The sequence below is a fragment of the Pyxicephalus adspersus genome, chromosome 3 (genome assembly GCF_032062135.1).
Source record: "Pyxicephalus adspersus chromosome 3, UCB_Pads_2.0, whole genome shotgun sequence".
Lineage (NCBI taxonomy): Eukaryota > Metazoa > Chordata > Amphibia > Anura > Pyxicephalidae > Pyxicephalus > Pyxicephalus adspersus.
The window spans coordinates 28,364,794-28,387,743 of NC_092860.1; the positions used below are offsets into that span (position 1 = coordinate 28,364,794).

General features: G+C 35.3%; 1 protein-coding gene across 1 annotated transcript in view; it reads left to right on the forward strand.

Annotated features, from left to right (window-relative positions):
• Positions 1–317: 317 nt before the first annotated feature.
• The window catches only part of LOC140327681 (G-protein coupled receptor 54-like), a 28,378-nt gene continuing 5,745 nt past the window's right edge, over positions 318–22,950 (forward strand). The window contains exons 1-2 of the mRNA XM_072407044.1: positions 318–813; positions 14,719–14,843. Of these exons, the coding sequence (XP_072263145.1) occupies positions 513–813; positions 14,719–14,843 (426 nt within the window). The 5' untranslated portion in view covers positions 318–512. The remainder of the gene's footprint in view (positions 814–14,718; positions 14,844–22,950) is intronic.

Genomic DNA, 22,950 nt, shown 5'->3' on the forward strand with positions numbered 1-22,950 from the left:
ACATTTTAGTCTTTCTTTGAATTCAAGCTAAAAATGAATGACCTTGTTCTTTTCAGACTGCATGTTTTAATTTTAGAGTTGGCAAGCATTAGGACCCAGAAGGATTTATTTCCTTGCAGTCTTCTATGTCCAATACTCACTGATTCTCAGCTCTGATGATTACCCATTGTGTGCAGCATTAAAACTACAGTCAACCATGTTGGTGAAGAGTACCTTCATGTACAACACTATCAGATGCCAGGGGAAATAAAAAGCATGAAACAGAGGTGGATCAGAAGTGAATGGTAACATATTGCTTGCCTCTGTCTTTGCATGATAACTTTTATTAGTTCTGTAATGAGATTAAGGATATAAATACCTATTATAGGTCAACTAAAAATTTACAGTTTATGCAATCTGCAAAGCAACCTTTCTCCAACAACTATGAAAATAGTAGTTCTATTGGTGATATATAAGTGAAGTTTTACTGAAGAAGCAGCTGGCTGCCTCTGTCTCCTGAAACTTTTCTAGGCATGAATGATGTCAAGGGAACCCTGCTCCCTTCTGGGATAATGCCAACTGGAGAGGAAAATCTATCAATGTTCTCCTGTCTTAATGACTCTGTGGAAGGTTCCAAGCCAAATAAATTATCTTTGCCTGGGTGCAATGGAACATTGTATGACTCTGTACAAAGTCCTCCTTTGCTGGTGGATGCCTGGTTGGTTCCTCTTTTCTTTGCTCTGATCATGTTGGTTGGATTAGTGGGTAACTCATTGGTCATTTACGTAATAACCAAGCACAAACAGATGAGAACGGTCACCAACTTCTACATAGGTAAGGTAAAAAACATTGGTTTAATTTACAAATCTTTACTAATATTTAAGGATGTTTGGGAAAAGGGGGCTTTTTCGTGTATGTGCTCTGACTCATATATGTTTCATGGATCATATGAATATATATTCTTATACATAATATAATATGTCATATATTGCATTATTATTCTTTGATATATGTTACAGAAATACATTAATTATGATCTCCTGATCAATTCACCAGTATTTTTACTCAGTTTAAAGTTTCACAATATTCCTTTTAATGGTCAAGGGAAATTTACGTAGACCTTGTTGTTTTGATTTATAAGAGACAATGTTTCACTGTGTTTACTGGTCCTAATTTTTATTTAGAACAGTATATATACAGAATAAATCTATTTATGTATCATCACTCATCATCATCAATAAGGTAATTAATAGTTCAGTAGATTGTGATATTTATAGGTTTATAGTAAACCAGATGAGTATATCACTAATAGAATTCAATAGTTTGGAAATATCAACTTTCTAATTGTTGCATATATTCCAGGGAGTAAGTTATTCATGTCTTGCATATTACTCTGAAGTATAGAAGAACATATGTGCAGCAGATAATACATATGTAACTAGCAAACCTTTCCATAAGGCACTTCCATAAGGAAGAAAAGACTAAGCTATATTATGATCTGTCCTGAACTTATAAATAGTTAAAAACCCCTTCCTTGCCAACCAAGATGACAGTACCAAGACCTAGTGATTGGTTGCACACCCATAAAGAGTACTGGTGACTATATATATTATCATAGCCAAAAATATTGGCCTGCTTGCATTTATGCCAGAAAATGAGCTTGAATTTGTTTGGAAGTTGATGGAGGTTCTTTTTACACCAATCGAACAATTCTTCATTGTTACATATCATCAATCTTTCTCTTTCGTCTATGTCCAGAAAGATTAGCTGTAAACTTCTTTAAATGTTGCGCACAGTGGACACAGGAACATTAGGATTTCTGGAGCTGGACTTGTAGCAGTGGGATTGTCCATGCTTTTCTATAATTTTGGTTCTCAAATCCTCAGACAATTCTTTGCTCTTCTTTCTCCGTGTTCGGTGTGTTACACACAGACATCCAAAAACAAGACTGAGTCAACATTTCCCCATTTTAACTGGTGCGAGTGGACATTTCCATATTGCCAGCACCTGTTCATTGCTACAAGTGACTTGAATTACAAATTAAAGGAGCATCACATGCTTGAAATACCATTTTTTAGTACAATTCTTTTTGATAATTATGTCCAGGACATTTTTGATGTTTTGTGTGGAATATCTCAATTTTTTTTCTCTGCTTTTTTGTGTTCTTCCAAAGCCAACAAAAGTAATTAACATGACAATACCGAAGCAACAATTTTCAGGGAAAAGTGGTATATTTTCTGACATAAATGCAAGGGTGTCAATATCTTTGGCCATGATCATGTATATATATATATATATATATATATATATATATATCAATAGATAGATCAATGCCACTTAATACATACACCTGAAAGATTCACCATATAAATGTTCGAAGAATAAAAATAATGAGGCCGATGATTCAGTTTACCTCATTATACCTCATTTACCTCATTATAGGTCTGGTTACCTCATTACTGGGTCTGGTTATACTTGCTTAAAAAAAAGGGCGCTATTATGAGAAGTGGTTGACCAATATTCTTTAACATTATTGTCTATTTTTCTTTTTGGATTGCTATTTTTTTCTTTAGGATTTATAAAGTTTGTTTTTAATTGTTTATTACAACAATATATTCATACTAGAAAATAATGGTATTAGATAATTCTTCTTACTTATTTATTCAAAGTATGAAAATCCCTGATCCTAAATTAGAAAAAACAAACTTATCATAACAAAGTATGTTTTAAGTGTTTGACAGTATTTGGGTATCTATTTATAATCTATGACCTATTTAAAAATTATTCCTTCTTAAATTTGTTCAAAAAATTCTCTTAATTGTAAGCTCTTTGGGGCAGGGTCTTCTCCTCCTGTGTCACTGTCTGTATCAATTTGTCATTTGCAACCCCTATTTAATGTACAGTGCTGTGTAATATGTTGGCGCTATATAAATCTTTTTTTATTGTTTATTATTTCTATTATTTTTCTATTGTGAGAGCTGTGCACATTTGACAATTAGGTGACAAAACGTGTCATTGGCCCTTATTTATTAAAGCTTTCCAAGACGGAAGAGAGGATACACTTTCAACTGTGAACCTGGGTGATCCAGCAAACCTGGAATGGTTTTTTAAAGTTATTTGCCATATATTTTCAATCCTGGACCAGATTCATTACAGATTGTTTTGTTATGTAAGAAGACAACAGATGTAAAACTGCTAATCAATGCACACTCTCTACTCCTAGCATGTCACAACACATCCACCAAGTTGCCAAAAGCCATCTTCTATTGCCATTGTTAAACTAGTTTTTAGTATTTCCATGTGTAATCATGAATTAGTAATATTTTTTCATTTGATTAGCTTTTGATTATTTAATGAACAAACATGCTGCAGTCTCCCTTTTTATGTGATAAATGAACTTCTCAATGAAAAAAGTGATACAACACTGGGTTTTTCAAATAAATGTCTGCTGAGATGTACAGGAAAGTTTTTGTAGCTTCAATCAATTTTTATTAACCAAATATTAAGCGTAATACAGAATGCTGACAATTGAAGTGCACAATGAGAGGTATACCAACTATAAATACAACGTTTAAAAGATGAGTTATTCAGGAAAGTTTTAACAATTGATTGGATGCTTCACAAAATTAAAACTTTACCACTTGCCACTTTAGCTTCTTGCTTTTCTAGTGATCTTGTAGAACAATAAGTTGAAATAAATAAATAACACTCCCCTTACCAAATACATATTTCCCCTATACTTTTTCCATCAAAATATATTTCTAGCCACGTTGCTCTTGCTGAAAAAAAGGTGCGAGTAAATGTATGCAGAAAAAAATAAGAAGCATTTTTTCTCTTTTTCACTATATAGAAAACCACAGTTGGACAATTTGCAATCCAAGCCTTATAATCACGCTGCATACTAGATTGCTGTCCTTTAGCTTGGGCTCCGCCAATTATTGTCTGTAGCACTCTATTCACAATGGGTAATACTACAGAGACATGAATGTATTCGAGCAGATGATTACACCAATTTAATTGAGTGAAATATTTTATGTTCTCACTTGGCAATAACATACAGTAATATTATTAATTTGATATCATTCCAAATTCAATTTGAAGCATTTTAGACCATATTAACCTATCCTACTTTAAAAATGAACAGATCAGAAAAGAATGAATGAAGCAAAAGAGAGAGACATTAAAATGGAGATATCATTAAAGAGAGGTATATTTTTTCTCATATATTTAAGGGTAAAACTCATAAAATATCTTTGATTGTTCTTTATATTGTGTATGTATTTATGTTACTATTGTTTGGTACTAATCCAGGCTGGGTTTTGTCTCTTTTAGGCTTTATTTACTGTTACAAAATTGAGCCACAAAATTAAAGGGGACCTATCACCACATTTTTTACTTGATCTAGATATAGAAAACTAAATAAACTGTATAAATATTTAATATAAAGCAAAAATATGGTTTGTCTTTTTTTCTAAACACTTTACTGCGGCAGTAAAAACTGAATGGGAAGCCCAGAGCCTCCTGGGATACCTAGGTCACATATCCCTGGAGGCTACAGGCTGCTCCTTCTGCACATGCCCAATCATTGGCATTCACAGAAGAGGCTTTCCCACAGTCTAAAAAAATTACACTTACAGGAAGAAATGTTACCTGATCTTACACCAGCACAGTGCGAGATCAGGTGACATAAGCAGAAGCCGGAAGAAGATGGCGGTGCCCGCTGGTTCCTCTGTGCTTGGACAAATAAAGAGTCCAGGATAACACAGGACCGAATGGAACCCAGTTGTTAAGGAATCAAGAGCTCTGTGGAAGTAAAGGTAAGTATCTTTTTTTTTTTTAATGAAAGTTTCACTTTAAGGGGAGACCTGGAGAAAAGTGCTCAGTGATCTGGCTACTAGTGATAGCTGCAAACAAAGATTGGGTGATTAAAGGTTGTTGGAAAAATGTGTTATTTGGAGTTGGCTGGGTCTAGTCCAATAACAGATGGAACAGTATCTAAGACTAAGTTTTTCTTTTCTTTAGTACTGTCTGAAGTCTGCTTAAGAATGCACCTCTTGCCTCATCTTACCTTAACCCCAGGAAAGGTGACTCCACTTGAGTAACAAAGTTAAACCCTAAAAAGTTAGGACATAAAAAGTACAAAAAAATATCATTAATAATATTAGGTATTAAAACTTTTAGGCTGAATGGTATAAAGCATGTGTATCTACTCAACCTTGCACTGCTCACACTGTTTAGGTTTCTGATTACCACCATGTTTCAGTTGGGTAATACTATCAGTAATCATGTACCTCAGCTGGGAGATTTGTGTCTACAGATAGTAAGGTGTTAACTACTGGCAAATGTTGCAGTTAAGCCTTAAATAAATATTTATATATATTTTGTTATATACATTATTTGTGTGATCCCCCCCAACATAATAAGAGCATTTATTAACATAGATAACACAATCACATATGTAAATGATCCTTTTTTGGGGATCCTCTTTCCCACAGACGGATAAAGTTCAAACAGTGCATTCAAGGCAAGAGTAACATACTGTTTTCCATGGACCCAAAATGTTATTGGTTTCCAAGTTTGTATTTGTACAAATCCAGCTCTAATGACCTGAAAAAGACAAATTACCATACTGCTATGTTTCTTGTCTCCTATAATATATTGTATGCAATTTTTTGTCTATCTGTTTCAGAACAGATGTCTCCATTGGAGGATATTCTCTCTCCTGTTGCTCTGATACCAAATTAAAGATGTATTTACAGTTTAACCCAAAATCCACCCACATTTTACCCAAACCCAGTTAAAAAAAAGTTGTAAATTTAGGGTAAAAGTTGGGTGAAAAATTTAATAAATAGATCCCAAATTCTGAATACAGGAAAACAGAAAGGGTGTGGTCCTCTCCTTCACATTAAAAAAACAAAATATTAAAAAAAAAAACATTTTTTTAGTACAGGTAGTCCCCGAGTTAGGGCATCCGACATATGGAACGGGCTTTCCAGCTCATTCCTGTGCAGGACTGGGGCTTGCTGGGGGGAGGGGGTAGTTCACATGATTTACAAAAGAAACCTTTTGCTTTTCTGCAACATCTTGTAACTCTTTATTGACCAAGACAAACTCTGCAGTTGTTTCCTTTTGCATATTAAAGCACAGTTTGCTCCAGAAGTTGAATGTCTAGGCTTCATAAAGTTTTTTTTTTTGCTTTGTTTTTTTGCTTTGTTTGTGATTAACTCACAGTGAGGATTTTAAACAGTAATTGACACCATTCTGCCTAATATTATGTTGAGACAAATATCTGTCCTCATTGCATTTATTAAAATAATGTACCTGTTCTGACTTACATACAAATTCAACTTAAGAACAAACCTACAGTCCCTATCTCATTTGTAACCCATGGATTACCTGTATATAAAAGGGTTAGCCACCCTTTTATGTAATGCCATTGTCAGTGGCGGGTACCTTTCACATTTACCTTGGTCATCCCATCATTCTTCTTCTGGTTTATATCAGCCGAAGCCTTACTGTGCATGCTTGTTTCCAGCCATGGCCAAGATTAGATTTACAGCCCAATTGATGGACCATTCTGTCATTGCTTGGACACCCCGAACAGATATGTGGACAAAAATGAATGGATAGTGAACCTGAAGTACCTCTGGGAAGTTTCAGTTGTTGACCTGATGACTTTGGCCTCCAATGCCCATCTACTTCTCTCTCTCGGAGTTCTGTAATCTGGGGCCCCTTGCCTAGGATGCCCTTGCAAGATCTTGGAGCTTCTAGGTGGTCTAATTATGTCGTTAATTATGTCAGTCCTCAAACAGAATAACCATTTTTACACAAATGGTAAACAGCTGAACATTATGACTTAGATGAAGTTAAGGAGTATGCAGTTCCCTGGTAAAGTGGCTGAAACTCTTCTGAGGGCTAGGATGCCTTCAACATATTTTGCTTGCCATCAGGTGTGGAAGGTTTTTACTCTAATGGTAGGTAAATATTCGAAAATGTCCCAGATTGGAATGGACAAAGTCATCAGTTCTCAGGAATATCTGCCTGGTCCAGGGTCAGATGCGCATACAGCCAGCTAATTGTACAGTTCCTAAAGGCAATCTTTAAGATTCATCCCTCTGTGAGCTAGTACTTCAATATCTATTGTTCACATCATTTGATGTCCTCTCCTTTATACCACCTTCTCTGAGAACAGTCTTCTTAACAGCAATTGCTTCTTTCAGATAGGTTTTGGACATTTCTGCTATTTCCTTTAGGGGTTGTGTTGCTTGTTTTGTCTGGACAGAGTTGTTCTCAAGCACAGACAAGCCTTCAAACTGAAAGTATTATCTGAATTCCAATTTAAAACACATCTACAATGGCCCTGATATACTAAAGCTCTCCAAAAGAGGATAGACTATCATGGGTGAACCTGGGTGATTCAGCTAACCTGGAAAAGATTTCATAAAAAGTATTTGCTATTTGATGGTACATGTTATCAATTCTGGAGCAGATCTATTCCAGGTTTGCTGGATTACCCAGATTCTCCTATGGTAGTCTATCCTCTCCAATCTTGGAGAGCTTTAATAAATCAGGCTTAATGTGTCAGCCCCTCTGTTCAGTCTCATGGTGACACCCGGTGACTGACAGCAGCCACTCTGCCTTCTGCTACAGAGTGCGTATGTGTAGCCTCTAACCACAGATCCCAGCACGGCACACATCAGTGAAGGGAATCTGTACACTCCTGAGGTTTGCAGCCCTTCCTTTACCTATAGTCGTCCAGCAAGTAGCTATCTTTTCCTTGCTTCTGTCTGCTATGTCTGAGCACTGGGAGCTAGGAGGTAAAGACATTGACCAATTTCACCTGCTGATTGATAGAAGACTCACTCTGCAATCTACACCCAGCCTGTCAATCACATCCCTGTATTTAGTCAGGTTCAGACCAGATGTTCATTGCTGCTAATAGTGTTTGGTTCCTCCTGTGGGTACATTATCAGCTTTTTGCTGACCCTTGCTTGATCTGACCCTCTGTCTCTTTGCTGCCTGAACCAACCTCTACCTGTATTCTGATTTAAAGATTTCTCTTCCCTTTGGATACCTTGCCATGTATGGTCTTGTTTGGCCCTGTTTTCTGACCTGCTCTCACCTAATAATTTGGACTTAACATATAGCCTTTGCCATCATGTTCATGGAATCAGGAAGGAATTGCCATTCATGGAATCAGGAAGGATTTTTTTTTCCCGTTGAAGCAAATTGAACCAGGGTTTTTTTTGCCTTCCTCTGGACCAACTATGTTTTATAAGGTTTTATATCTGGGGTATGTTTATTTCCCTAGTGGTTGAACTTGATGGACATGTCTTTTTTTCAACCAAACCTACTATGTAACTATCACTGTGAACCTGTCTGCCAAGCAGGCTTACTTACTGGTCATTTGCCAATCTCTGTAACCCCAGAGGTGAGGCCTTGACCTGGGGGTCCTGGGGGTAACCAAGTTCTGGGGTTGTGCATCTAGCTTCCCAAGTCTGAAAAGGGGCTTGTCTAGTGAAGACTACCGTGATTGATAGGTGGAATCGCAACCGATTAAGCACTGGCATTTGACTCAAGGCCATACACAAGGCCAAGGGCTTACTGCCTTCCTTAGGGGTTCAAGCTCATTCTTTAAGAAGCCTGGGTAAATTGTGGGCAGTCTATGCCAAGGTCCCAGCACAGGAGATGCTTGAGGTAGTTAGATGAAGCTCCAGAAGCATGTTCATCCAGTAATATTCTGTTGTTGTTTTCTTAAGTGTCTTTGGGATCTATTTTTATTTCTTCAGCTTTTGAATATTACATTTTAGCCACAACTGTTTTATGATCAGTTTTTAATTTGCCCTGCCCTCCATTTTCCATCGCTTGTCATGTCTCATTGTAAGATGGCATGAGGAGATTCACGAATATGCAAAATGTATACTTACTGTAATGTTTTTTTTCTGGACCCTCCTCATGCTTTCCCAGACTGTAACAGTCATGAAGCTGACTAGGGAACCATATAGCTCTCAGAGGACCTTACTTTTAAATCTAAAAAAAAAAAGAAAGAACATAATGATCAAACGCAGAGTTGTTGACCCTAATGACACAGATTAATCTAATAATTTTATCAAATCAGTAAAAGATAAAGCATAATTGGTTACTTTGGGTAAAATCTCCACTTGATTTCTCATTTTTTTTCATCCTTATGGGTAACAGAGTTGTTTTCTGTTTTCAGTTTTTCAAAACATGTTATTTTCTGCTTTATTTCTAGAGAAGCATGGGTCTTAGTTATTTGCTTTTAAACTATTAAATATTTTGGAGAACTGTTAGTGAATTAGCTAGATAATTACCTGGGAGCTTTTTGTTATAAATTGATTTTACTCAAACACAGATGATGTTCAAAACACACAATCATAATCTAATGTTTTTTAAGAGTACTTCATTATGAGAAGGATTTTTTGTGGTTGTGGATTTTTTTGCCAGGATCTGAAGTAAAAGTTTAAAGAAAGAAGACCTGTTATAGCAGTTGTCACACATACAAATAAAATGCTTTTAAGGGTATAGTTGGTCATAAACATTAAAGCAAAAAAGGGGAGTAATTATGCGTATCTGTGCAACAAAAGTGTATACTCCAATCAAGAGGCATACCCTGGCACACCTGACCTCAGGATAAATTGGGTATAAAGCATGAACCTGGACCACTAAGTTTTGTGCCCACAGCTCCAGGCATCAACTGTATAACTCAATCTGCAGCTAAAGTTTTTTATGGCTGTTATCTGTAGTTTGAAAGCTTGATGTAACGCGAGGGAGCAATTAAAGGCTTACAAGAGTCTCTATGTGCCTTTAGTGTTTGATAGGATAACAAGATAAATGACATGGTTTAATTTAAGCCCCCATATCCATTAAACCCTGCTTTGCAGCTACCCTCTGGACCTTCTTGCATTCTGCTTTTCACAGTTCACTTTCCACCTGGAGAAACAATTTAGCCATTCCAAAGCCATTTTTTTCCAGTTTGGTATTTCAAATAAGTTGAGCTGAGCATTTACAATGTCTCCGGGTACAGCAAAAGAGGTTGGTGATATTTTGGGTTTGTACAGAGAAACAGAAAAACATCAGTATATTCTACAACTTGCATATGTTCTATATTGAAAAGATATATGAATTAAATCACTGGTTTTCCATAACTCTTTGACAAATAGGATCATAAAAACATATCTCTGTATTCTCAAACAACAATGGTGAACGCAAATGTTTAATTCAGCACAAATGATGTGACATCATTAAATAGGAATTACATTCGTCTTCATCCAGTTTATAGTAATAGTAGCGCATTATGCAACCTGTTAATTCTATCAAGGCCACATCCCTATTCAGTACTAAAATTTGTGAAGTTCCACCAGTTCATGGGACTTTTAGGGCCAACAAACTCACTATTCAAAAATATCTTGCATTATGAGAAACTTACTTTATTAAATAAAAATAAAACCAGTAACATATATATGTAGTGAGTATATGAGAAATATAGTAATATATTTAAGTAAGTAATATATATAAGTAGTATATATGAGTAAATGAGATTGTGGTTTCTTGTAGATCCCTTAAGTTTAAAATTTAAGAATAAGCGTATCTGCAAAAATCTTAACATTTTTTATATTGGAAAAGAGTGTTCAGTGTTAATGTTCAGACACGCATAATATCTTTGCCATCCAGGAGGTCCCCGATGGGGAAAAGTCCTTTATTGAGCCACCACTTAAGTGATTTGTCACAAACAGGAGGGAATTCTGGATAGTTCCAAAGTGGTGTAAGGGGAGAATGTAGCGAATGTAATGTGTAATTAATTTTCCCGCCATCCCAAAGTGCCAGTGCATATCATAATGATGGGCATAAGATTGCAGGCAATGTATTGGCTGGGGTCCACATAAGTGTCTCTTTTTGTATTGTTGGGCATGATAGAGCTTCCTTTCAGGTTTTTATTAGCACTCAAAATTTCATCTTCACTAAATTTTTCATCTAAAGCTTTAAAGAGGAAGTAAACCCAAAAATGACCTAAAACAACAATCCCGCAAGGGAGTCATTCCATCCGGAGGGTCCTTCCAGCAGGTCCCATATCGTCTGGGGTGGGGTGAGTCGCATCCATCTTCGGGCTGGCGCGCTATGCGCCCCCATCTTCTTTCTGTTCTTCTGGGTTCTTCTTCTTACGTCACCAGACATAGGCCCGTGATCGTGTAACGTAGATGGGAAAAAACTTGCTGATCTCACTGTGCATTGATCTTTATTGCTATTGCCATGAGATATACCATGTAGGGGTTTCTAGAAGCGCCTGCTGTGCCCAGAGACAGGAGGATCATTTATCTCCTGCATTAAGGTACTGCATGTCTGTCCAAGGCTTTGTTGAATTTCGCCATTAGCTTTAACCACATTCTAGCTTTTTGTTTTTTCATTTTAATTAGTTGTAGCAATAAACTATTTTGAAGCAATTTTCTTTATTTTGTATAGGAAAATTTTTTATCCTTGGGTAATATAAATGTGTTTCACAATTTTATTGAGCGAAATGTGATTCATGGATGAATGCATGCTATATTTGAAAGTACAGATATTGTCTTGGACCTTCTTTAAAAAATTGCCTTGAAAATGTAGTTGCTATATAATTACAGCAGAGCTCTGGATGGGACCGATCTGGTCCATTCATCACAGTCATGCAGAAAACATTGGGGCAGAAACAAGACCAGTCACCATGCACAAGGAGAGGGCAGCTGTGATCAGTCAATATTAAGCTTCTTTACAAAAGCGCAATGCAAACATTGTTTCATATTGGATTACTGGGCAATTCTTAAATAGATACACAAAGCATATTGAAAATCAATTAAAATACCGTGTTTAAGCTAGATTTAAGCCTTAAAGAGCCTTTCACCAAAAAATAGGATAAGCACAGAAAAAAATTTAAAACAAGAAAGATAAGTTGGGATTTTGAAGGCAAATAAAATAAATAATTAAAATAATACTCTTGTAGTTACAGAAGACACAGTAAAAGCAACAACCTCATATTCACATAAGTGCCATTTAGATATTTCTTTGAATGTTACCTTTGACAATTGGTAACTTCTTAAGCAGATTGGAGTATTATACTTCCTTCATACTAATAACTTTGTGCACTGGTAAATGTCCAACGTGCTTTACAGACAGTTATTTGTTGCTTCTTCAGGATCTTGATAGAATTTTCATAGGAGTAATATATATATGTAACCTTTATTAGAAAGTATAAATTAATCATATTTCAACATTCAAATGTGATCATAAATAAAAATAGGTCTTACAAGCAGTTAAATTGAAATAACGTTCATATATCATGTACGAAACGTCTTCAAAACACCATTATGTAGTTGCATCAAAGGTGTAGTTCCTAATAAATGCAGCTGAAGCAACTAATGAGTATTGAAAAAAATATTTTGTCAAAAAAGGGTATAATATGTATATGAAAAGGTAGACAAACCTCCCTATTGTTTACAAAAGTACATAATAGGGTTTCTGTGAGGGCTAATATACTGAAAAATAGTTAGTTTAAGATTAATTATAGCAAAACAGTTTACCCGATGAAGGGGAAAAAGAACAAGTGCAATCTGAAAAACAAAGTGAAACAGTGTTTCAAAAGGAAAAACAATAATTTTACTCTATTCTATTTAAAATAATACATTTTTACTTTTGTATTATTACTTACTGAATCTTACTGAAGATCTTGTAGAAAGTGGAGAAATCAGTTTCACCTGTTTGTCAACCCACATGTATCTAGTTTTTCAGCTATCCATAACAGTCATTAGTAAATGATTGTGTTGCATGTTTTCTATACCAATATATCATCAAAGTTGCAACTCTCTACTAGTCACTCTACAAGTGTTTTGACTTTTTTAATCTATTGCTTATATCTATTGCTTAGCATCACACATAAGCTTTTTCCCATTTATTTAAAACATCAAGCAATGATGATCACAAACATAGCACCTAGAAAGCACTATAAATCTAGAATATATTAACTATGATTGAGATGTATGCCACAACTGATATCACATTATTGCATTTTTTTTAAAAAGGTGATGTGATCATGGTGCCTGGGTAGCCATTCCCAAAATATCAAGATTGGTTGTAATATATTATTTGAGTTTTGCACCAACTTGAAATAAATAGTTTGTGTTGATTGTAAAATATGTTTTCCTCTTTTTTGTTATTATCTTTTCTGATATGATAAAGACACGATATGGTAATTTCCAACTGTCAAATGTGAATGTCATGACTGAGCTCCGAAATTCAGAATCAAATGCCTGGTTGTTTTTGTGCTGAGCTCAGCCAAACTATAATAAGTGTAATATAAACGCAGGTCAGGTACTGCAAATATACTTTAAGAGAACCTATCACCACATTGTTAACTCAATATAGATAACCCTTCTATATAAAGTAAAAATGTGTGTGTTTCTGTGTGTGTGTATGTGGGGAGGGGGGGTCATTAAAAGCCTTTAAAAAAAAAAAAAAAAGACATTTAATGAAAAAAACCCACATTACCACCGTGGCCAAAAAAAGCGCAGAGCCTCCTGGGATTCATGACATATGTATTCCAGGAGACTTTGGGCTGCCCCTTTTATGTAGCACATACTCCTAAACATTGTTAGCAAATAAATAAAGTTTGGTTTAGTTTAGTGGTAAGATCTGATTATTCACTATTTAAAGTACAATCAAGAAAATGTTTTTTTTTTTTTTTTTTGCCTGTTTATGTTCAAATGTTTGCAGAACCAGCATTGACACCCTCAACATTTTATCTCTGCCAAGCTTTCCGTATTTTTGTAAAGGCCTTGTACAAGAATAGGCATTAGACAGATCCCTTTATTTATTTATTTTCTTTTCCTTCGTAATAAGGCTGCAGCCTGGCAGCCATATTGTCCAGGTAACAATACAGAGAATAAAGTTTAACCTTTAAGCTGCTAGAACGGTTTTTAATTTTTTTTTTTACTTTTTCTTTGGCACGCTCCTTATTGTAGATGTGGAGACTGGAGTTTTGCAACTCTCATCCTCTTTCTTGGCAATTAGAGCCACTTTGTGCTGCTATATGAAGGGAGTAGTACCTTACTGTATTTTATATACAGTTTTTTGGTAATCTCTTGCATGGGATAGTCTTCATTCAAGAATAGACTAACAAGTTTCAGGAGAAAGTTCTTTGTTTTAGTCAGTAGTCATTGAGTCAGTAGATGAACCCACATTTGCTAATGCAACAGATACTGAACTAGTTGGAAGAAGGCCTGATTTATTGTTTGTTTAATCAGTGTGACTGTTTTTAGCCTTTTGATGTGCAATAAACAGAATTTAACAAGTATAGTGAGCTGCAGAACATATTTTTTAAAGTTAGACCAAAGATATATTTTAAAGAAAACCCACAATGAGAGAGATATGTAGACATTTCCTAGTGAAACATTAGAAGCTGTAGCTCTAAAACTTACACTGTGTGTGTTTGCCATAATGTTATGTAGGAGGAGCATCACTGATCCTAAATATTCCTTATTATTTTTTGAGTTACTTATCCAAAATAAACTATTCAGCATTTAAGGTCAATACTCCCAGTCTGCATACTTGTTTTAGACTAGCAAACATAATAAGCCAAAATTTACAAATATTTGAACATGATTAGAACCGTGCAGTGGTCTGTAGGTGTAAATAAAATAATGAACTGTCTGCTTAAATATAAACATTTCTTTTTTTCTTTCTTTCTGTTCACAGCCAACCTTGCTACAACAGACATCACCTTCCTGGTATGCTGTGTGCCTTTTACTGCCACTCTTTACCCACTGCCCAGCTGGGTGTTTGGAGATTTCATGTGCAGAGGAGTTAACTATCTACAACAGGTAATAAATTGGATCAATAAATAATTAACATTTTTTACTTTTCTTTACCTTTGACATTAATTCCAGCCTTTTCTACTCATATATATTACAAAGCGGATCCATAATATAATATATTAAACTTATAAATAATAATATATAAATACTATTATATGTTTATATAATATTATTTTATTTTTTATTTATTTTAGTTATATTATTATAATATAAATATTATATATTAATATATAAATATAATAAACTTATATATTAAATATTATATTAAACTTTGATGCCTGAACAAAATTATTCTATTACAAATGACATAATCTGCATACATTTAGCAGCTAAGCTTTTGACAGAGGCAGTCAGGCAGGTAGGAGGGATTGTTTCAGAAGGAACATTACCTGTCTCTTTCTGCAACAATGGCCTGCCTCGTGGATTTTAAAAGTAGAACTTTAAATCCGCTTTAAATTAACCTATTGTTTTGCACTTTACAAAATACTTATATAAATATATATATATATATTATTAATATATATATATATATATATGTGTGTGTGTGTGTATTTTCATTTAAAAATTTACGATCAGTTATTTTAATTTTTACAGGAAAACAATTGTTTTGGCTAATAAATTAATACCAAATTTATCACAAATATCCAGCCATTGTTAATGTTGTAAGTGAATATGGTAGCTGAAAATGGCTGTTAATAAATGGAGTATTTGTATACATGTAGAGAGTTCCTGTGTAATAGGTCACTGAATATTACAAAACCCTCTTGCAATTATCTTAGTCAAGCTAAAAGCAACTGCACAGATTAAACAAGCAATAAAACTGGCCTTCTTCAAACTAGTTCAGTATGTGTTGGATCAGCAAATGTGGGTTCAACTACTGACTCAAAATGAGCAGAAACCAGGAAATTTCATCTAAATCTCATCAGTCTGTTCTTGTGCTGAGGAATGAAGGCTGTTCCATGCAAGACATTGCCATGAAACCTAGTATCCCTACTATGTACTACTATTTTCATAGAGCAGCATAAACTGGCTCTAATTGCAATTGAAAGAGGAGTGTCAGGCCCCAACAAAGAATATTTGTGAAAGGAAATGTAAAGATGGCAGAGGAGTGATTAATATCATCTGTTACAAATGGAGGAGTGGACTGGGGCTGCTTTAGTGGTGCTAAAATGGGAGATCAGTACATGGTGAAAGGCACCTTGAAGAAGGAAAGCACACTATGCCATAACCTGTGAACAGTGCATGATAGGAGACAATTTTGTCCTACAACAGGACAATGACCGAAAGCACATCTCAAAAACTTTGCAAGGACTAGTTAGAAAATCAGCAGATAGCTGATGTTCTCTGTAAGATATTGTACAGTACCACAACATTGGGTCTTGGACGGGGGGTATGTTTCTCCAATATATGAAGCATTTTCCTTTTAAAAACAGGGTGTATTCTGGGACAGCGTCCAGAACTAAAAGAGAGCAAGGGTTGCTATTGTTTAGTTTATTTCAGGGCTCTGGAATGGGAAGTAAGGTACTGAGTACACACCTGGATTTGGTTTTAGCCAGATAGCAGCTCTGACTAGAAAGGGCATAAATATGCTTTAAGAGATGTGTAGTTGAATGGCAGGCAGTAGGCTGCAGATTGGCTTGTATGGGAGCTCTACCAGGGAGCTGTGTCTCTTTGGATAGAAAGCTTATTTATATGTTTATTTGATTTATGAACTGTGGAACCTTTACTATAGAGCAGTGGTCCCCAAAAATATTTTTGCATATCCAGAAAGAGGGTGGCAGCATTCTCTGTCTGTAGTTAACAATTATACACTGATCTCAACCAAAGATCGTTACATGAGCATTTCTAGCTCATTTTGGTCAAACATCCTTGTGACATTATACTGTTAAAAACATGCACTTATTAGAATGACATTATATTTTGTTTATTACCAGCTGCATGCTTTCTCATGATCTGTTGGGGCATAACTACTATAACAACAAGGGCATAGAGTAGACTACTTACATAAATCCACCTGTACATTAAAACTGTATTCAGTGTTCCATGTTTTTATTGCTAAAAAAATGTGCTAAACAAAATGAACTCTTAAGCTATGTACACACGTCAGATGATTCTCATTTGATTTTCGCCTCAGGGCTAGTATCGGATGAGAATCTGATGTGTGTACATCACTCATCCAACGTCATTCATGGATCTGTCCTGGCTGATCCACGAACAATGAAAGACAAACGATCGTAATACAAGTGAAGGGGAGAGAGCGCAACGGGGTGCCGCTCACTTGTTCTCCCCTATCCTCTCTTCATGAAGCAGAATGGCTCTGTATGTACAGCGCTCGCTAATTCACCTTTCGGTCTTTTATCGTTGAACTTGAAAAGGATTGTGAAAGATCCTTTCCAATGACAAAAGTCTAACTTGTGTACATAACCTAAGCCAGCTTTGCAGTGGCAGCAAAAAACCTTACCAGTCTCACTACTGTGTGTATGTATATATATGTATTATAGGAGTAAGAGGGTAAGTAACAAGTAAGTGATGCTAATAAATTGTACTTGAGTAATTCATCATATGCAAATACTGTATCACTGCCTCTATAAAAATGAGCCCATAAATCTGAATAGGGTTATAAGGTAGATTGTAAACAATTTGAAGTACATTATTCTATAGTGGGAAAGAATATTTACAAGTGGAAAACACTCAAGACAATTGTCAGTCTTCCCTGGAGTTGACATCCCAGTAAAGTTGCCTTAAGGTCAAACCATTCATTACCCAGAAGCTACAGGCCACTGTAAGCATGTTACATGTTATATTCATGAACGTGCGATTATAAAAACATTGAACAAGCATATCTTGTTTGGAAGCGTTGCCAGGGGAAAACCTCTTTTCTCTAAAAGCAACATGGCAGCATGGCTGAGGTTTGCAAAGTTGCATCTGAACAAACCACAAGACTTCTGGAGCTTCTGTACTTTGAACAGAGGAGACTGAAATGGAGATGCTTTGCCATTATGGCCAGTGGTGAAAACCAAATACTGCATATCAGCAGAAACACTGTATACCAAGTATCAGGCAAGGTTATGGGGATTATGATGTAGGCTTGTTTTGCAGCCACAAGGCCTAAAGATAAAGCTTGGCTAAATTGGGTCATACAAAAAGACAATGATTCAAAGCCAAAGCACACCAGCAAATCTACAATAAAATTGCGGAAAAAAAATAAGAATTTTAAAGAATTATGGTGTTGCAATGGCCCAGTCAAAAAGTCCAGACCTCCAAAAGCCAGAATTGTTTGTGTACATACAGGTTTTATTCCTCATTTGTCACTCAGTAAAACTGTCCAGGCTGACTGATTTTGACACCTAAAATAACACTTTTTTTGCTGAGTTAGATCTTTTTTACTAATTTTTGGGTATCAAATCCAGTTTTTATGATACAGGGTACCCTCCATTTTTGTCATAAAACACAAATTTTACATACAATGAAAAAATATTGAAATAATTAACTTGAATGTATTGTTTCTTTAAATTTATTGTTACTCTATGACATTTTATTTACAGTAAAACATTTGAAAATTAATCGGGTAAGCGGTTAAGGTAAAAATTTACGCTTATAGCTTTTCCTGGAGTGTTTAGTGTTAGGACAATCCTGCTGGATGCTCCAACATTAGTCAGCCATCATATGTACATCCCATCTACCCTGATACCGTCCTTCCATGACCTTCAAATCTTGGTGGAATTGTTTACTCTCCTTATCAATGACTGCACCAAGGTTTTCTGGGAAAGATGACTATGCAGAAATTGCCCCTTGATGCTCATATTGCAACCAAGCATTTTGTAGCTCTCCAAGAGTTTCTGGACAATTTCTGTGTAATTATTCGCTCGTGTTCTTCCAAGAAAGTCTTTGACAATGGCTTTGAATGATAACCAAGCTTTCTTTTTTACTTCTGACATTGTCCTGATGAAATGTTCATCTTTGATGAGCTGCCGAATCCGTGAACTATTAAACACGCTGGCCTTTTTTTTTTCAAATGAAAGGCTAAGAAATGCAAGAAGAGGTACTTAAAATAGTCTCCTTCAGCTGGCAAAGCTTTAACAAACTGCTTCATCAGACCCAGTTTCATGTGCAGGGGCAGGAATATAATATTCCTTCTATCAACAAGTGGCTCATGTAGAATGTTTGGATCACCTGGTTGTAGGGCAGATCTTGGGGGCCAATTCCTTTCCACCCAATGCCTCTCACAAGCTCTGCTGTCCCATTTGCACAGATAACAGGGATACTTGGTGTATCTGCGTTGCTGACCAAGAAGGAAGCATACCATTTTAAGGTCAACACAGATGACCCAATTGTGTTGGTGATATTGCAACAACTCAATGACTCTATTTATGTCTGCATATTCTTCACAAAGCGAAAATGATTGGCCAACTGACCTAAATATATTGCCATTGTGAAGGAGGACACACTTTAAGCTCCACTTTGAGCTATCGATGAATAGTCACCATATAGTTATAGATTGGAATTCCCAATTCCTCCATTAAACCAGGTATGTTATGGCAATACACAAAGCCACTGTCAGTTCAAAAGTACTGCAGAAATCCAATTTCTCTGGTTCGAAAGTACAATACCTTCGTTCCTTTTTCAAGTTAGTTTTTTCTCACAAAATCTTGATGCTAGGAGTTCTGAAGCCTTCTTCGATAGTCCCAAATCACTCAACCCATGCTGATCAAGCCCCTTACGAACAGAGTCCTCTTCAATTTCAATCTCTTCATCATTGTTGTCACCTAGTTCATCACCATAATCATGTTCTTCAAGAGAGGGTAGTGTAACGAAAATCAGCACTGGGATTTCTTCTGAATGAGCCATTGGGCGTATAGCTGATGGTAGACTAGGATACTCTATGTATAGAAATCCACGCTACAGTAATCACTTTGTTATAAACGGTAGAGAAAAAAAAAATTGACATGATAGAAGAAAACTAACTGCACTTTCAGAATCAGCATACCAATTTTACATCATAGCCAAAAATACTTGAGGCTGTAATTGCTGGCAAAGGTGCCTCAATTAGAGTATTATGTAAGGGGTCATAAAAAATATATAAACTAGCTGATTACCTGGCATTGCCGGAGTATTTATTTATTTAAATCTTATACAGGAAAATGAATCAAATAAAGCTATAGTGTTAAGCAAAAGGCACACTCTCACTGAGCAATACATACACTCATACATACATGCAAATATACCTCTGACATATACCACAGCGCTGTACAAAGATCAGCGGTACACTCACATGAGTCTGAGTCATTTATCTAGCAAGTTTGGTTTAAATGTCTCCATGTGTTTCCTAGTGATGACATACATACACACATACATACATCCAAATAAAGCTCTGACATATAGCACAGCGCTGTACAAAGATGACAGGTAGATGACATTAGATTCCTTTCAAAGATGGCACATAATAGGTAGATATTTTTTTTTCTGTCATATATTTGGATTGATGATTTAAGAGGTTTTAAGGTATATAATCTTGTTGTAATCCACTGTAAGGAAAGCATGTTAAGAAAAATGTTTTATTTACTTTTGGACAATGAAGTCATTTAAACTGGAGAAAGGAATTCAATTAAGGTCCTCACACAGATTTATATTGTAGAGACAGAAAATTTGTTTCTGATCAGGTTTGTTACTGAGTATTGATTGCTAAGTGTCCTGACTTTAGTGCCTATGAGTCAAAAGAGTGGAGATAAGACAATAAAAATGGAGATTGTTAGTGCAATGTCTAAGTGAAAATCTATTTCTGTTCCTTCAGTTGGACTTTAACTCTTTATTTTAACATGTGAAAGTCAGTATACCAAAAAACTAACATATTCATATATTTCACTTATTCTGGAGCATTTGTTATTTTATATTTTTAGTGGTATTTTAAAGAGAATGTGCATGGTTGTATGTTGTCTGTGTAGGCTGCAAGTACATTTACACATGAAGAGATGTCTTGATTGAATGTAAACTCAAAGTACCTGCCAGAGACTCTGCATATTGATTACTAGTACCAAGGGCTTCTACATACACATAGATGAATTTCTAGCATGTAGAATCAAAACTCTGTCAAGCTAAATATAAATAAATAGATAACAAAATAAATAATCTAATGATAATATTTTGAATTTTTACTTCAACCTGTATTCTTATTATTACTAAATTAATAATAAAGACTAATTTTTTTACTCTACATAATCAGAAGTGGAAGATAAAATAACAGATCCATTCATGCCTATGAATAAATATAAACAATCCAATTAACTAAAGACAAATGTTTGATTTAGCATAGGCTTAAAGGCTTAAAGTGCTTTCCATGGAATATTTTGTAAATCTGTGTATCAATATATTATTATGATGTGGTCTTGAGTCTTTTCTTCCTAAATGCCACACACAAGCAGACAAATATCAAAAAGCCAGAGATGATGATTATGTATTTAGGAATCTAGAGCACTTTACACTGGACATACTATACTATATATAGCATGTTTAGTCAATGGTAAGTAAACCAAAGGCAAAATGTAGGATAATATTGGTAAACAGGTCACATGAACCAATGAAAAAAACTTGAAGTACATGTGTATAGCTATAAAAGGTTTTTATAAATTGCTTATAAAATTATATTTATGTATGGACATATGGAAATATAAATACAAAAAGGACAATCAAGATGAAAAATGTTAAGAAACAATGCTTGACTGCTGACAACTATAATTCTTAACTACAATCCCAAATTTCAATCATCGTCATCTTCTTAAAAACACACAAAACTATAATAGTTTTTGAAGTGGGAAATGTATGAGCTTTATTGATTTAAACCAACATATTATCCAACCAGTTTTGTTCTAGACAAGTAACCATAACTTTGTGCAATTTATAGCAATGTCATGAGCACCCAAATTATAACTTCATAAACAAGTCTTAAGGCCTGTGTTCACCAAAGGTTCCAGTAAGGCCTTCAACCAGTCTACATTCCCATCAGGCTTAAAACCTAGCTGATGTCAGCTGGCAAAGGTACAAAAACATCAATAATACCACACAGGGAATTAGCTATAAATGGTCTACGTAACCATGGCAAACACTGGGTGAGACACTATGCTATTAATTTGATTCCAAATTTGTTCCTGTTCTTTACACAGATAATACTGTGTGCAATTCTATTGAATGCTCCAAATGTTCTTTAAACTTCTGCTTGTCTTCCTTTAAAGAATGTAAAAATGATTACCGTATTACTATGCCAGTGCACTGTGGATGTGCTTTATAGCTATCTGACCTGATAAAGTCCTGGAGCAGTGGGGCTGAGGATTTTTAAGCATTGTACAACTTACATATCATCAGCCATCATGCAATTTGTTCAGTTACTTGTGAAATTTGTCAAATCTTGAGGGCAATACTCACCAGCGATTAATATATTTTAACGAGTATGGTCCCCATGGCTGGGCTATTACATGTCTGTGAACTATGATTGATCACTCCTCTCATTATAGTCGACTCGATTTCTACCTCCATCAGGCCTACTACCCCGTCCAACATACCAACCCCCCACCACCACCACTTTTTTTTTTCTCTTCCTCCTTCTTCTTCACTTTCCTATCCCCTTTCCATCTTCCTTGGTTGTGTTTTATGTATTCACCCCTGCCTTTTGGCTCCTATCAATTAAACATTGTAAAAAATAAATGACTGTTTTCCAGCCTAAGTTCATCATCATGACTTACAGGTCTGATTCCCATTTCCTCCTCATATTTTGGAACTTCATTCTATCCTTTCTTATGGTTTAGGTGTCTATATACCTAATCTAGCTTGTGATTCTATAGCGCATTCAGGTATCTCAGTTCTGATGATCTGTTGGTTTGTTTGCTACTAATCCAAATGTCATTTATTTAGTGTTGTATGTATTCTTTCTCTGTTATTATTAATAAAATGTATTAAAAATAAAGTTTGACAAATCTATTAACTTCTTAAAAACCTAATGTTTTTTTAAACATTAGAAGTCAATGGCTTCACTATGTTTTTTTTTTTTGTTTTATACAAGACAGAATTACTTTCTAGAAAATACAAGAAAGGTTTAGGGTGCTGGCTTTCTGAATGCATCATA